Source organism: Nylanderia fulva, unplaced genomic scaffold (assembly GCF_048542155.1).
Source record: "Nylanderia fulva isolate GAGA-0341 unplaced genomic scaffold, ASM4854215v1 Scaffold44, whole genome shotgun sequence".
Classification (NCBI taxonomy): domain Eukaryota; kingdom Metazoa; phylum Arthropoda; class Insecta; order Hymenoptera; family Formicidae; genus Nylanderia; species Nylanderia fulva.
The window spans coordinates 1,014,399-1,028,934 of NW_028190521.1; the positions used below are offsets into that span (position 1 = coordinate 1,014,399).

The 14,536-nt window shown below is 29.9% G+C and overlaps 3 protein-coding genes across 5 annotated transcripts in view; 2 read left to right on the forward strand and 1 right to left on the reverse strand.

Moving 5' to 3' along the window:
- The window catches only part of sowah (ankyrin repeat domain family member sosondowah), a 164,852-nt gene extending 163,009 nt beyond the window's left edge, over nt 1–1,843 (forward strand). The window contains exon 14 of the mRNA XM_085486485.1: nt 484–1,843. Coding sequence (XP_085342611.1) covers nt 484–774 — 291 coding nt within the window. The 3' untranslated portion in view covers nt 775–1,843. The remainder of the gene's footprint in view (nt 1–483) is intronic.
- Nucleotides 1,844–2,178: 335 nt separating this feature from the next.
- LOC114929515 (uncharacterized) lies at nt 2,179–3,903 on the forward strand. Its single transcript, XM_029301087.1, has 4 exons — nt 2,179–2,328; nt 2,436–2,517; nt 2,598–2,769; nt 3,246–3,903. The coding sequence occupies exons 1-4, from the start codon at nt 2,305–2,307 to the stop codon at nt 3,505–3,507; spliced, it is 540 nt and encodes a 179-aa protein (XP_029156920.1). The 5' UTR covers nt 2,179–2,304; the 3' UTR covers nt 3,508–3,903.
- Nucleotides 3,762–14,536, reverse strand: part of Pkn (serine/threonine-protein kinase N) — a 59,387-nt gene continuing 48,612 nt past the window's right edge. For 2 of the 3 annotated variants that reach the window (XM_029301057.2, XM_029301047.2), the window contains exons 7-18: nt 14,245–14,496; nt 14,014–14,164; nt 13,845–13,932; nt 13,252–13,607; nt 12,805–13,055; nt 11,765–11,932; nt 10,538–10,852; nt 10,182–10,333; nt 9,234–9,453; nt 9,043–9,150; nt 8,389–8,529; nt 3,762–7,663 (exon numbers count right to left, since the gene is read on the reverse strand). In XM_029301057.2, coding sequence (XP_029156890.2) covers nt 7,520–7,663; nt 8,389–8,529; nt 9,043–9,150; nt 9,234–9,453; nt 10,182–10,333; nt 10,538–10,852; nt 11,765–11,932; nt 12,805–13,055; nt 13,252–13,607; nt 13,845–13,932; nt 14,014–14,164; nt 14,245–14,496 — 2,346 coding nt within the window. In that variant the 3' untranslated portion in view covers nt 3,762–7,519. The remainder of the gene's footprint in view (nt 7,664–8,388; nt 8,530–9,042; nt 9,151–9,233; nt 9,454–10,181; nt 10,334–10,537; nt 10,853–11,764; nt 11,933–12,804; nt 13,056–13,251; nt 13,608–13,844; nt 13,933–14,013; nt 14,165–14,244; nt 14,497–14,536) is intronic. The other variant, XM_029301064.2, reaches the window with a different exon arrangement.

A 14,536-nucleotide genomic window follows, 5' to 3' on the forward strand; every position in this document is an offset into this window, starting at 1 on the left:
GAACTGGTGTAACGCGAAATCTAAGATTTCATACAGGTTCAAAAACCTCACCTTAATCCTATATAATATTAAATCTTGGTAAGATCAGCTGGTTTTCTCGTATGATGTAGCTTATGATCTGCTGAGCAAAAGATATAATAAATGTAAAGCTAAATTCTAATTTACAGCTACTCAAACTATGAAACTATATTATATCTTTTGTTCAGCAGGTCACAAGCTACAATATATAAAAAATATATAAAAATCTAGTCAATTCCACCAAATTCAATTTCCACAAGAATTCTGTGGGGTTATCTTTTTCCACAAAATATAGTATATATATTACAACATATATATTAGGGATAAAAATAGAGGGGTACGCTTTCATAATTATATATTGACTGATTAATAAACAAATTAATATTTATGCTCTCTTTTGATTTTTTAAATGCGCAATATTTATAAATTATTATTATATCACATGTCTTCTCTTCATTTCTCAAGCTGGACCAGAAACTGATGCCACCACCAAAGTACGGACCCATCAAGAAACGCAAGAGCAGACGACCGCAGGACTTCGGTTCGTCGCAGGAGCAGCAACAGGCCACCAGTCAGCCGACCACCCCGTTACTGCAGGGCAAGGTCAGCCGACCGAACCGGGCTATTCAGCGTCGACCTACGTCCACGACATCCATCGGCTCCATCAGCGCGTCCGGCAACGTTCAGCAAAACGACTCGGACTCGGACACGGCGTGCGGCTTCGACTCTGCTTGGCGAGGATCCGCGCAGCTGTAATTCCTGACCGTCGCATCGCCTGCATGATCATTCGTATGCATAAACGGACTTATAGGAAGAGATTTTGAGGAGCCTCGAGAACCTCAGCGATCCCTAATAGCACAATATATCCGAAAGATATTCAGAGGATATTCAGAGGATATCCTCAGGATGTTCTCTGAACGTCTTCGGAATATGTGTGCTGTTTAATATACTTTGGACGATTTTTTTATTCGTCCCAACATCTGAAATGAGGATCTATGCGTGCGAAAAGTTTATTATGAATAAAGGACGATCCTGGAAACATTTCTTGGCTTTTCTAGATCTCACATGTCCGATTATGTTTTGATAAATTATGATGCGACACAATATGCCTCTGAAAGATTATTGTCTGTTTTGTAGATGTAGTTTATTCTTGCAAAATTTCATCAGTGATATTTATTTGATGTTTTCTTTAATAAGTTAAGTTAAGTGTATTTTTTATATTTAAGTAGATAATTTGTATCGATAAATTCTCGTTATGTTAAGCTTAGCATTTTGGTATTCTTAATGGTATTCATTCTTATTTTTAAGCTAAATTGACGTATAATATAAATTTGATTTAAAATATGTTTTACATACATAAATATAGGAATACATTTTATGTATTTATATCTATATATAAAAATATATTTTTTTATAGTCGCGCAGAATTTAACCTAAGGAAGGAGGGAATACTTGATATATTTGAATACGCTTATCTATTGTAGTAAGGTATATAAATTTAAAAAATGGATTTAAAATTCATGTAGCAAATCTTTATAATTTTTCATGTTCTTTATAGTTTTCATTTGAGATATGCATTTTGTAACTTTGCCTTCACAACTTTGTCATAGAATATATTATACTGTTCACATTAACATCCTGTAAACTATAGATTCTTGTAACAATGTGTTATTTATTATATGATTATTAACAAGGTATTAAATGATTACATTAAGAAGACAATTGTTTAATGCACATTTATCAATAAAAAGTGTTAATAATTATATATCACAATTAAGTATACAGGAATAAATTATTATCTGACCAGATGTATTATTTATATATCTTATTTTCGTAATATTGTAATATGTAAACAATAAATACATTATATTTCAAAAATATTGTAAAATATGTTTTATTGACTATATATGAAAATTAAAATAAATCAACAAAGTAATATACAAAACACAACAAGATTAATTTCTTTCTCTTTATATATATTTAAATATTTTTTTAACATTTAAAATTATAGTACATCTAGCATATCTATTCTTTTATGCAGAGACATCTTTACGTGATTCTAGAAAATTATTCTTGAACTCTGAAGATAATTAATTGTACTCTTTGGATAATTTTCATTTCTAGTATATGCTTTGAAAGTTAGATGGAATCACGGTGATTTTGTGACGTCACAAGAGTGACAGCTGACAGTTTATGCATTTCTTGGAGTCGCGATGAAGCGACGTAAATGTTAAAAAAAAAATTATTTTTATACAACGAGAGACGAAATTTTACCCTTATGAAAAAATGTACGATATATGTCATCCTAGTGTGAGTAAGAACTGTACTTTATTCAAATAACCAAAAAAAGAAACAAAAATCTAAGTTGTATAAGGATGTAAAAATGCTTGTTTTATAATTTTGTTGCATACTTACAGTATTATCACTTGTGCAAACTCGGCTGCAATGATCCTGTGAAAACAAGCACTGCTTTTTACGTTTACATTGAATTGTGCGAAGGTATTGTATACAAGTTTGGAGCATATATATGTAATTCAGTTGTAAATTGATGTGCAATTTATTGCTACAATGTTTTAAAGCGAAAAGATTCTGGGATGTCAAATATAAGTATAAGGAGGAACTTGATTTGTTCTACTTCGAGGTGAGAAAAAGGGAGCACTCTCCGCTAGAAATCTATATACCTTGGCCAACCAAGTATAATATAACCATCGATAAGATTGAGAAGATGCAACAGACATTGCAAAATGAACGGTATAAATTCTAGGATTTTATTTTTTTATAATTCTAATGTATATTTTAAGGTATAATGTATTTTTATATATATATATATATATTATATTTTAATGGATATTTATATGTATAATAAATATATACTATAAAAATACATTATACCTTAAAATATACATATATATAGTTACCTATATATATGTTAAATAAAATAATAAAATAAAATAATAAATATACAATTAAATTAATAAATTATATGTACCAAATTAATAAATATATACTATAAAAATACATTATACCTTAAAATATACATATATATAGTTACCTATATATATAGTTACCTATTGTATTTTTATAGTATATATTTATTAATTTGGTACATATAATTTATTAATTTAATTGTATATTTATTATTTTATTTTATTAATTTAATGTATAATTATATTTTATAATTATAATGTAACTCTATCCACACACTTACTTAAATTTATATCCCACAGATTGACATTTGTATTAAAATCTGAGGATAGTAGCAGCGTTTTATATACAATAAGTGCTGGTCTTGTAAAACCGGCCACTCCAGAAGCAACTAAGCAGTTGAAGGAAAGAGAAGAGAAGAAATATAACTTGGAGACGGAAATCCGAAGAAATACGTCGCATTTATATGAATTGGCAAAAACTATAGTTCATGAAACAAAGGATCAAAATTCCGGTCCAGCTGTAGAATCTTCGAATACAGATTCCAGTCTGGAGATATTATGATACTTTTTCTATATGCAATATTGAATTTTGACATAATATGTATTACTGTCATATGCTTATTGTATTACTGTGCTTTCTTAATTGTGATAATGTCATATACGAATTAATTACATTTTCTTAAGGTTTTTCTCTTTTTCTCTGAGAAACACAAGGAATATATATATTATAGAAAATATATATAATTCTCATGTTTATTGTGTAATAAACAACTAAATGTGACGATAAAAGAGGGTGTAAATAAAAAGTAGATGAAAAAAATATTATTTAGTTTTTATTTTTTTAAAGTAATTTTCACATATATGCGCGCGTATAATGCAGATTTTGAGAATACTTCTAAGGATTGCATGTAATTGTTTAATAAAATGATATGTGTGTAATAAGCTGCCACTGCAAATATATATGCATTGAGAATAAATTAATTCTTAAAAAAAATCCATCTAGTCGTAGTACTCTCGTGTATTAATTAATTAGACACTACAAAATATACGAGGCACATAATTTTTTCTTTGCTTGTTATAAAATTAATGATAAATACAGCAAACAGAATTTATAGTTAAACTTATATCTAGTAATGCTACGAAATATTATGTATATATAAAAAATATATGTAAAGAAATAATCTAATAAAAATTCTTATGAATTAAAAGTAAAAATTATCTACAAAAAAAAAGACCATATGATATTTGTATATATGTACATATTCTGCGTCTTTAAATCATCGCATTTTCAACCACACATTTATTCCAAAGTTCATTTAAATGATGTAATTTCTGCAAAGCTGCTTATGTATATATAATATCAGTGAAAAGTAATTTATTCACACGATGATGTTTTCTTATAACGTATGTTAATCTACGCTATAAAATGCAAATGGATATTTTATCATGATGTAAAAGTATTTTCATCTGAAATTATTTATAAGATTTTCATACACTTTGGGGCAGTTGAGAGCTGTATAAAAAAAATTGATATTTGTATAATGCTACGAGATATAAAAATAATGTACATATGTATTGATAGGTATCTAGATGATCTTACACACTTTTATGAAATTTAAAAACAATCTTAATCTCAATGTAAATTTTTAGAGTTGTTTCCATTGTATTACAAAAATTAGGCTAATAATCTCTCACGTGTGACGTATCTTTGATAATTATAATCATGCCCTACACCTTTCTCCATTTTATTGATAATGTGTAAATTTTAGTGAAACTCCTTATTTCAAAGTGCCATAATAATACACGTGTAAAAAGATTAGCAATCTTAAAACTTATATATACAATAATAATGGTAATAATAATAGTATAAAAACCAGGCACGTTTAAGATCCTGTGTTACTTCACATACGATTTAGCTGCCACTGTTTTATAATAATGATTCAAAATCGATCATCGATATTTCTATAAAGATTGGAACCATACCCTTCCTTTGTATAATAATTATATATAAAATAGATACCAAAAAGTGGTTATCAATTCACATAACTGCTGTAAGGCAACTAGAGAGATCTCGAGAGTTTCTCGAATCTATCGCTAGTGATACAATTAATTTTCGTAAAATTCTTGATATTAAAAAGTTTCACAAATCATTCTAACAATTATATATATGTACGCCTTGTTAATTTTAAATGAGAGATAGTAAACAAACAAAATTTGGTAGATTTCATAACAATCTGTCTACAACCATAATATTTGTAATATTAATAGAATAAATTTATAATATAATTTAATAAGGAACATTCCGATTGCGTTTAATAAAAATAAAAAAAATAAATTGTAATCTTTGAATAAAATTAAATAAGTTACATCGTATCACGGTATGCATAAAAACTACCAAGTTTCATTTGAAACACATTTTCGTCATTTGTATTTTTATAAGGTCCGAGTAATTCAATATTGTAAGATAAAAATAAATGACAAATTGAAAAAATTATATATACAATTATCGCATTAATATCCAGGGAATTTTCTATATTATATTGTATGTTAAAAATCGTCCAATCATCATGCAAAAGTATATGGATTCCATTTAAATTGTGTTTATGTATGTGTGTGTATATATATGAAAGTTCTAGAAACGATTAAATCTCTTATGTAGAATTATTAAATATTAAAATTATCGTATGTGTGTAGCATCTATGAAAAGAAAGAAAAATGTTGCAACAATTTTAGAGAAGAAAAATTAATTTACAAACTTTTTTCACAAAATGTAAAATCTAACAAACAACTACTTCAACATAGTTGCATAATTTTCACAAATCGTTTTCTAGAAAATCAGAACAAAATCTTAAAAGACGTTTAAATATACGCTCATATATCAGAATACGAACTTGTCTTACAATAGTATCTTCTTGTATTGCAAAGTTAATTAAAGTATTGATCGTATAATACTACACCACAATAGCCGAGCTATTAAATATAGAAATATTATCCAGTATTATCATCTTCGCAAAATATTTGGTTATATATTTATATATACATAATATATATTTAGCACATATGAACTAGTAAAACTATATCTTATCTCATAAACTAGAATATGAATGTACATAACTAAAATAACGAAATATAGCAAATATATATAATTGGATACGTGTTAAAAGATTCTTATATGCGACATAAACGTGCTGCTTCACACAATGTCATAGAGCTCATTATATATTGTCTAATGTCACCATAATCTTGCACAAAACTAGCTATACGTCAATCAATTTAATTTCCAATTATCATAATGAATAGTGGATACGATAAGTTTATATATTAGGGCTCCTGGTTCCTCGTCGACATGTTGGAATTGTGACGTCAGAAGTGAAAAAACATTCTTAGATGCCATTTCAAAATATCTTTTCGTTTAAAAATGGCATCTAAGAATTTCCAGCATGCGTTCTCTCTGACGTCATAATCTAACATAGCCGTGGCGAGGATCTAAAGAGTCTTAATAATAATTAAAAGATGCATGAATGTTATCTGTATTATGATCATGTTGCATATATATATATATAGCGCCATTTCGATTTCAATTCTTTATCACATGAGCATGAGCAAGTTTCGCTACATTTTGATTTATTATTTTATGTTTTCTCTATGAATGTGTTAATTATTGTTTGCCTTTTATGATTATTTTTTTTCGTTTTTAAAGCTCTACAAAGATATATAAAATCTTCGAGTAATTGCATGTGTGTTACTGTACATAATAATAGTATATATATATATATATATATATATATATATATATATATATATATATATATATATATAGATAGATAGATAGATATATATATATATAGATAACAAAATGTTGAAAATAATACATCTCTTCGCGCTAAGGACAATGATACATATTTAATACTAGCGACAGGATAGTGTTTGAAGAGATCACTTATGTGCAAATATAATCTAAAATTTTTATTTGTTTTTCATGCGAAAAAAAATTCTTTGTCAAAAAGTTGGTAGACTTCATCGCTTTTTCCTTCACTTGACATAGTTGATGACATAATTTTTTGATCAGTTTTAAGAATACTAATATCCAAATAATATCCGAAATAGTAACCGGATATTCCCGAATATGGACAGCACTATTAAATATTTCGTCAACTGAATAATCGTAAACAATCAACTATTCGCATAAATATATATATATATATATATATATATATATATGTGTGTGTGTGTGTGTGTGTTATTTAATATGAAACTGGAGATTGTAAACTCCAAGTATCATGTACCTATTAAAAGTATGTAACTCATAATGGAGAAAACCTGAGATTCGATAAGATAAAAAAATTTCTCTTGTAAATCTGTTCTACTGCGATCGTTAATATAGTATTAAAAAATAAGAAATATATGTATACATGATGAGAGATTTATATGTATATATGTATATGTATTGCTCAGATATAAACAAACCGCACTAATGCAGTTGCGCAAAAAATTTCATCTTGTAGTAGTAAAACTTCTTTTCTTCAATTATACGACATGCCGATAGTTTCGTCAGCGCCGATTAATCATAATGGCTAGCACCAATCAGCCATGTAAGTAAAGTCTTTGAACAGGCCTTGCTCCAAATCACTAAGAGGCCGAGGATCTTTCGGAGGTGTTAATTGTGGCTTCTCGGATGTAAACTCTTCATCGAAATTACTTACATCTTCCACCGAATGCTAATAACAAAGAAATATTTTTAATATAGAATTTTAAAATTATATCTCTCTTATGTTAGATTGTGACGTCAAAGATGAGAAAACATGCTAAAAATTCTTAGATACTATTTTCAAATAAAAAAATATTTCAAAGTAATATCTAAAAATTTTTAATGTGTTTTCTCGCATCTGACGTCACAATTCTAACATGGTGAGCCAAGAACTTTAAAACTTAATTTATGCAAAGAGATATTATATTACATATTCAAAGGATCTTGCATCAAATACATAAGATTTTAGCTTTCAGTGAAATTAGCTGTTTTTTCATATGTTGTAGCATGATTTGCTGAACAAAAGATGTAAAAGAAGTTAGAAGTTACAAGTAAGAAAATCAGCTGATTCAATTTCATCCAGGATTTTATATAAATTAAAAAATCTCGTATCATATAAAATTGAAGCTTGGTAAGATCAGCTGTTTTTCTCATATATTATTATGTTTATGATCTGCTGAACAAAAAATGTAATAAGCTCAATAAAGCTAAATATTAGATAAGTTATTGAAAAACTTGGGCTCTACGAGTTGTTTGACTAGCTGTAACTTAGTAACCATCCAAATTTTAGCTTTCAGGCTATTACAACTTTTGTTCAACAGGAAATAAACTGTAATATATGGAAAAAAAACCATTAAAATCCTATGTATTTGATGTGGACTCCATTTATGCAAAAATATTAAAACAATTACTTACAATTACTGGTACAAAAGGTGGTTTTACGCGCCTTAGAAGCAAATCATCCCAAGCAATATGTCTGAAAAATGCTTGTTTCTTGACATCTTCTGCATCTCTTTCACTGCTACCTAATCTCCTGTCTGGATTCTTTCTCAATAACTATAATAATAGAATAGATTAGAAATGTATTAAAACAAGATTTAAAAATTATTCGGGTATATACGCAAATCTTAGAAATAAATTCCCTGAAGATTCCATGATTTTCCAGGTACTTTTGTTCAAAATTCCAGGTAAAATTAAAGTATTTCAAATAATACTTATAGAATACAATTTTGAAAAAAGTTTATATGTTATAAGGAAAGATATAAGTCGCTTTATATGTTATACAATTATACATAATTTTTTAACATAAATGAAGTATTTTTTTAATATAATAATGTAATATAGTATTATATTATAACAAAATATATTTTAATATATATTTTATAGATAAATTTTATATTCTTTAAAACTAGATTTTAAAATCAAAGGGGCAATTTTTTTAAATTCCCTGAGTTCAAGTCAAATTCTATGATAATTCCAGGATTTTTTAAGGTAGAACAAAATTCCCCGAGAATTCCAGGTTTTTCCAGGGAGTATGCACCCTGTTAAAAATTTTTTTCGAATGCTTACTCTTCTCATGATTGCTATCGCTTCCAAAGAAAGAAATCGTGGATATCGTACTTCATCGTTTACGATGGAATCAAACACTTCTTCCTCGTCGTCACCCGGGAAAGGAGACTGAAACGTTTCATTTCGTATTTTATCTGAGCGATGAAAGAGAAACGTAGATGTAATATATTTTACAAATAATAAAATTTTACCTCTCCAACAAGCATTTCAAAGATCAAGACTCCAAGGCCCCACCAATCTACAGCTCGCGTATAAGAGGTCTCTGTCAAGACTTCAGGCGCTAAGAATTCAGGAGTACCGCAGAAAGTGCCTGTCCTGTCTCCGAATCCCATGCCTTCTTTACATAAGCCAAAATCTGCGATTTTAACGTAACCTTCCGTATCCAAGAGCAGATTGTCCAATTTCAAGTCTCTGTAAAATCGAAAGAAATATTGTAAAAATTGTAAAAAAGTATTTTGTAAGAAATTCCGATTTTTAAAACTCAAAGTAAATTAAGAAAATTTTTTAATGCAGATTTTTAATACAAGTTTTTTTATTGTATGCGCTTTTTAATGTTTTCTATAGATACAAAAAAAGTTATCAAGAGTACAGTTTTCCTAGTATTTAATATTGATTAATTAATTATAAAATTAATTTGGACATTAATAATAAACGCATATATGCAAAATACATACATATATGCAAAAATATAAAATACAAATTTAACTAAATTATTATTTATTCGCTTATTAAATTATTACTTAATTATTGATCAAATAAATAAGGAGTACTAATTTTTTATTTAAATATTACCTATTAAAAAATTGAACAATTTTCTATAATACTTATATAAGATCTTGATACTAAAAATAGATTGTCAATAAAAAGTCACATAAAATTTTAATAAAAACTTAAATATTGCAAAGATATGTTAAACATATATTTCTTAAGCTATGTACTAAATAAAAAAAGATTATCAGAGGCAATTTTTGAAAAAATCCTTGAATGGCAATTAAATTCCACGAGAATTCCCGGATTTTTCAAGATGGAACAAAATTCCCTAATTCCAAATTTGCAAGGTTTTTTCCAAAAGTATACACCTTGTATCACCGCAGTATTTGCTACACGTCACAATGCTAACTGATAAATAATGCATGTACCTGTAAATAATGCGATTTTCGTGCAAGTATTGCAATCCCAGAACAACGCAAGCTGAATAAAACACGGCACGTGGCTCCCCGAAAACATCGGCGTGTATATGCATCATAAGATCTCCACCGGCCGCGTATTCCATTACAAAACATACATGTGCCTATAAAAAAAAAATCATTTTTTTTATTCTATCTTTCGTCTTACATCAGAAATATTGGAAAAAAATATATTATCCTATATAATATATAATAAATTATATAATAATTATATAATTTATATATTATAAATTATATTTATATTATATATATATATATATATATATATATATATATTATAAAATCATAATAAATAATAATAATAATACCTCAGTTTGAAAGCACGCGAATAAATTCACGAGGAAAGGATGACGCGTTGTGTTCGCCACTTCGAATATTCTCTTTTCAGACAGCAACGACTCCACTTCGTCTCTAGCTATGATATCTCCTTTCTTCAAGGCTTTGATTGCGAAGTACTCTCCCGTGTTTCTGTACTGCGACAGTATCACCTTGCCGAAATGTCCGCGACCGAGAACAGAGAGCAGCCTGAAGTTCTCCAAGGTCATACCGTTGATCTGAGAGTGTCTTCTCGACTCGTAGGCACTATCCCTATACTGAAGGGGTCTGATTGGCAGTTCGTATACCTGAAAGACAAAGATATTTTTAATGCATGTACAAATGTATGTATGTGTTTTAACGCATCGTTATTAAAGTTAAAGTTAAAATAGTTTAAACAGTCCCTGTATGTACATGTCATACAAAAAAAATCATGTGTTAGTATGTCATAAAATTAAGACACTTTATACAGAGATGTATTTCATCAAGTATTATGGCGTATGTTACATTGCAATAATATTTTAATTATTCAATTTTCCATACGAGTTATCAATTTTGTTATACTTATTATTATATCTATATACATTATGTAATATTATTAATGAATATAATAATATTAATATTAATTAATAATATTATTAATAATAATATTAATAATAATATTAATATTAATATTAATTAATAATATTATTAATAATATTAATATTAATATTATCAATGGTAATATTGAAGATACACATAGAGGTATACATGAACTGAAAGTTTAGTAAAGATTAGTGTACATACAAGAGTATAATTGTGTAAAAATAAAAAATGGAAATAATCTAACAGAGTGTCTACTTTTGTATAAAAAAATTCCCTGAGAATTTCTTGATCTTCCTGGTATTTTCATTAAAAATTTCAAGTAAAATAAGAAAATTTGTAGATGCAATTTGTAGATGGTGTTAGACATACATTTCTTAACAATAAAATTAAATAGATAATTTTTTTTAACTTCCTAAATCCAAATTAAATTCCCTGATTTTTCAAGGTAAAATATTTCCCTGAAAATGTACCAGGTTTTCAAGATTTTTCCCAGGGAGGTACACCCTGTCTACAGACTGAGATAGAAGAAGCATTGAAAATAAAATAAGACATTCGTTTCTTCTCCGGTGCATTACATGCAACACACATATTAAGGTAAGCAAAGCAATGTTGTGTGTACTTGTGGAGGTATGTACCTCATCCTCAGGAAACTCGACCACAGGTTGAGGCGAGGGTGTGCGTGGAGAGGGTGGTGCAATCAGCACAGGGCGGGGCTCTGTCACGAGGGGCCTCAATATTGCGCCCTGAGGCCCCCCCTTCTCCTCGTTGTGCAGAAAATCAAACTCCCTTAATGCACTCTGTAACTACATCACTACCTTCTTAGCTTACTGATGTTCGATCGAAACCTCTCGCGATAAACTTTAGAATTACCCTAGAATTGTCTCAAGTGTACACATGCATTACTATATATAGCTAATATAATTTGGATGCTAAAATGTGTATTAAAATTCTGGCTACTATCATCGTAGGGAGTTTGGAGGGAAATTGTTGCTTTTTCGAAACTGGCAGAATAATGCAAGAAAATAAAGTTGCATTTCTTTGTGAAGTCATTGATATAAATTGCCAGGAAACAGAAAGCCTGTATATTTGCACTTAATGAAAAAAAAATTATGTGTAATGACTAAAGGATATTCTTTCCAGAAGCAAGTGCACAAATTTATATATATAAACTAATACTACTATTTATATAATTGAAGAAATATATAATATATCTGATAACATGCCGCATCAAGATACATATATAGTGTAAACGCATTCATAGATTATGATTTTTTTAAATATTATATTGAACAACCTATACATTTATTTTGTAAACTATTTGGGCCCATAACCAAGATTCCCAGCCTTGAGATTGTCTCTAATACATATTTATTACTAATATTCTTATTGTAGAGTGATAAAAAATATAAAAAATTATATGTCAAATATATAATATATGTAAAATAATTGTAGAATATAATTAAATTTCATACACATAAGAAAAATTACATAATAAAAAAATTGGTGACAATAGCATTCTTAGATCTTTACATTGGAAACAGAGATTGATAAATACATAAAATACACTAAACAGCAAAAAATATTGTCGTGTATCATACGTGTGTTTGAGCAAGTTTGATTTAAAAATAATAACAAGAGTATATAAAAAACAGACAAATGTATAAGGAACGCTTACCTCCTGATCTAATTTGGGTGTATGTTTAATTGGCGGCGTAGGTGCAGGTGTAGGTTTCTTCGCGACAATCGGCGGCGGTGGGGGAGGATGTTCCGGAGGACGTGGCAGAGTTGGACTACTACTACTCGTTGTTGACATTCCTAAAGGCCGCGCGCCGCCCAATCCACCTTTCTCCGGATCGGGCACTTCGCCGGGAGTCTCAGGCTTATCTTCTATCGAGGTATCAAATACTAGTTGCAGGGGTTGCGGTCCTGCGAATGAAATTGCGGACGATTTACAGGATAATTCGAGAGTCCGGCGACGGCCATTTAGCTCCAAAAATACGAAAGTTATACTTTTTTCACAGGACCACTGCTTTTGGAGATAATTGACCATTACCGGACTTTTAAACTACCCTGTACATGTATTTTCGCAAGAATATTCTCGGCAAGATTTGCCGACTCTTACCTGTTGGCGGACTCTCCGAGCTTCTGGAATTGTGCAACGAAGGCGCCGAACGTTTGAGTAGTCTACCCCAAGTCGCGACGTTTATGTTCATTTGATTCGCTCTTGGGAAATTCTTCACCTGTTGCTTAAAGATCTTCCGTTGACGCTGCAACTTAGGCTTTCGCGATATCATTGGATTCAAGAACTTGATCTCCGCGAACAGGAGGCCCTGTGGTTCCAACTGTAAGGCCATGCCGTGTCGAACGTCATCGATAAACTCCTCTAAACGTAAGAACTTGACCGCGCACAGAGATCTCCAATCTTTCCAGTAGATTCCTATTTCAAGCTCTCGTGATTTATCTAGTTCGATGGAAAACCTAAAAGTGGATACATATACATTACAATATAAAGATCATTAAATGCAATGAAAAATAGGGGGTTTCATTAAAAAAAATTAAGTTGACCTTGAAATGACTTCTAAATTTGACTCCTAGGTCAAAGTCAAAGTGTCTTATTTTGAGCTCTACAACTTTTTTTCATAGAACCACTATTTTAGGAGATAATTGGCCGTTGCCATAAATATGATTATTATTAGTTAAATATACAATTCGCACCTTTGGTCCCAAGCTTGTTGGGAACATGGACGCCAGCTAGTCTGTCCTACGGTTTGGTTATCCAATTTTATAACTGCCATAATGTCATCTGGAAACAACAAGATAGGTCGGTGACGGATCCAAAGTAACGCAATTTTTAACATTATTAGCAAAGTATTTGAAATCTCACTGCTTGTTTCGTCCTTCACGCTATACGACTTGCTCGAGCTGAGTCCTTTCACACCCTTCACGAAGCTACGTAGATCAGGACTAGCAGGATGTTCCCTCTTCGTCCGGCCAGGCACTTCTTCCGCCAAGTCTTGACATCCCATAAGCCTTACCTAAAACCACAAATCGCGACATATGTCAGAGAAAATCAATTATCATCACTTATTTCATTACACTTTCCAATTCAACGTACCTCTAATTGTCCCGTCACAGCGGCGCATCTCGATACTGAAGCTGGTATAGTGGTTTTGCCTTCCAGGGGACCGCGGAAGGGTTGCAACGATGTATAAGTAACAGGAACCGGACTGGCTGATTGTACGCTAGCTAATTCTCTCTTTAATTGTGCCGCGGTGCCGCTGTCAGGTGGTAGCTCTTGCCTTCTGAGTTCAAGGGACAGTCTGAGCAGGTCCAATTTTCTACTGGATTCCGCGAGGCTCGCCTGGGCCTATAATAATTAAAATGTGTATCACAAAATATCCTTTTAC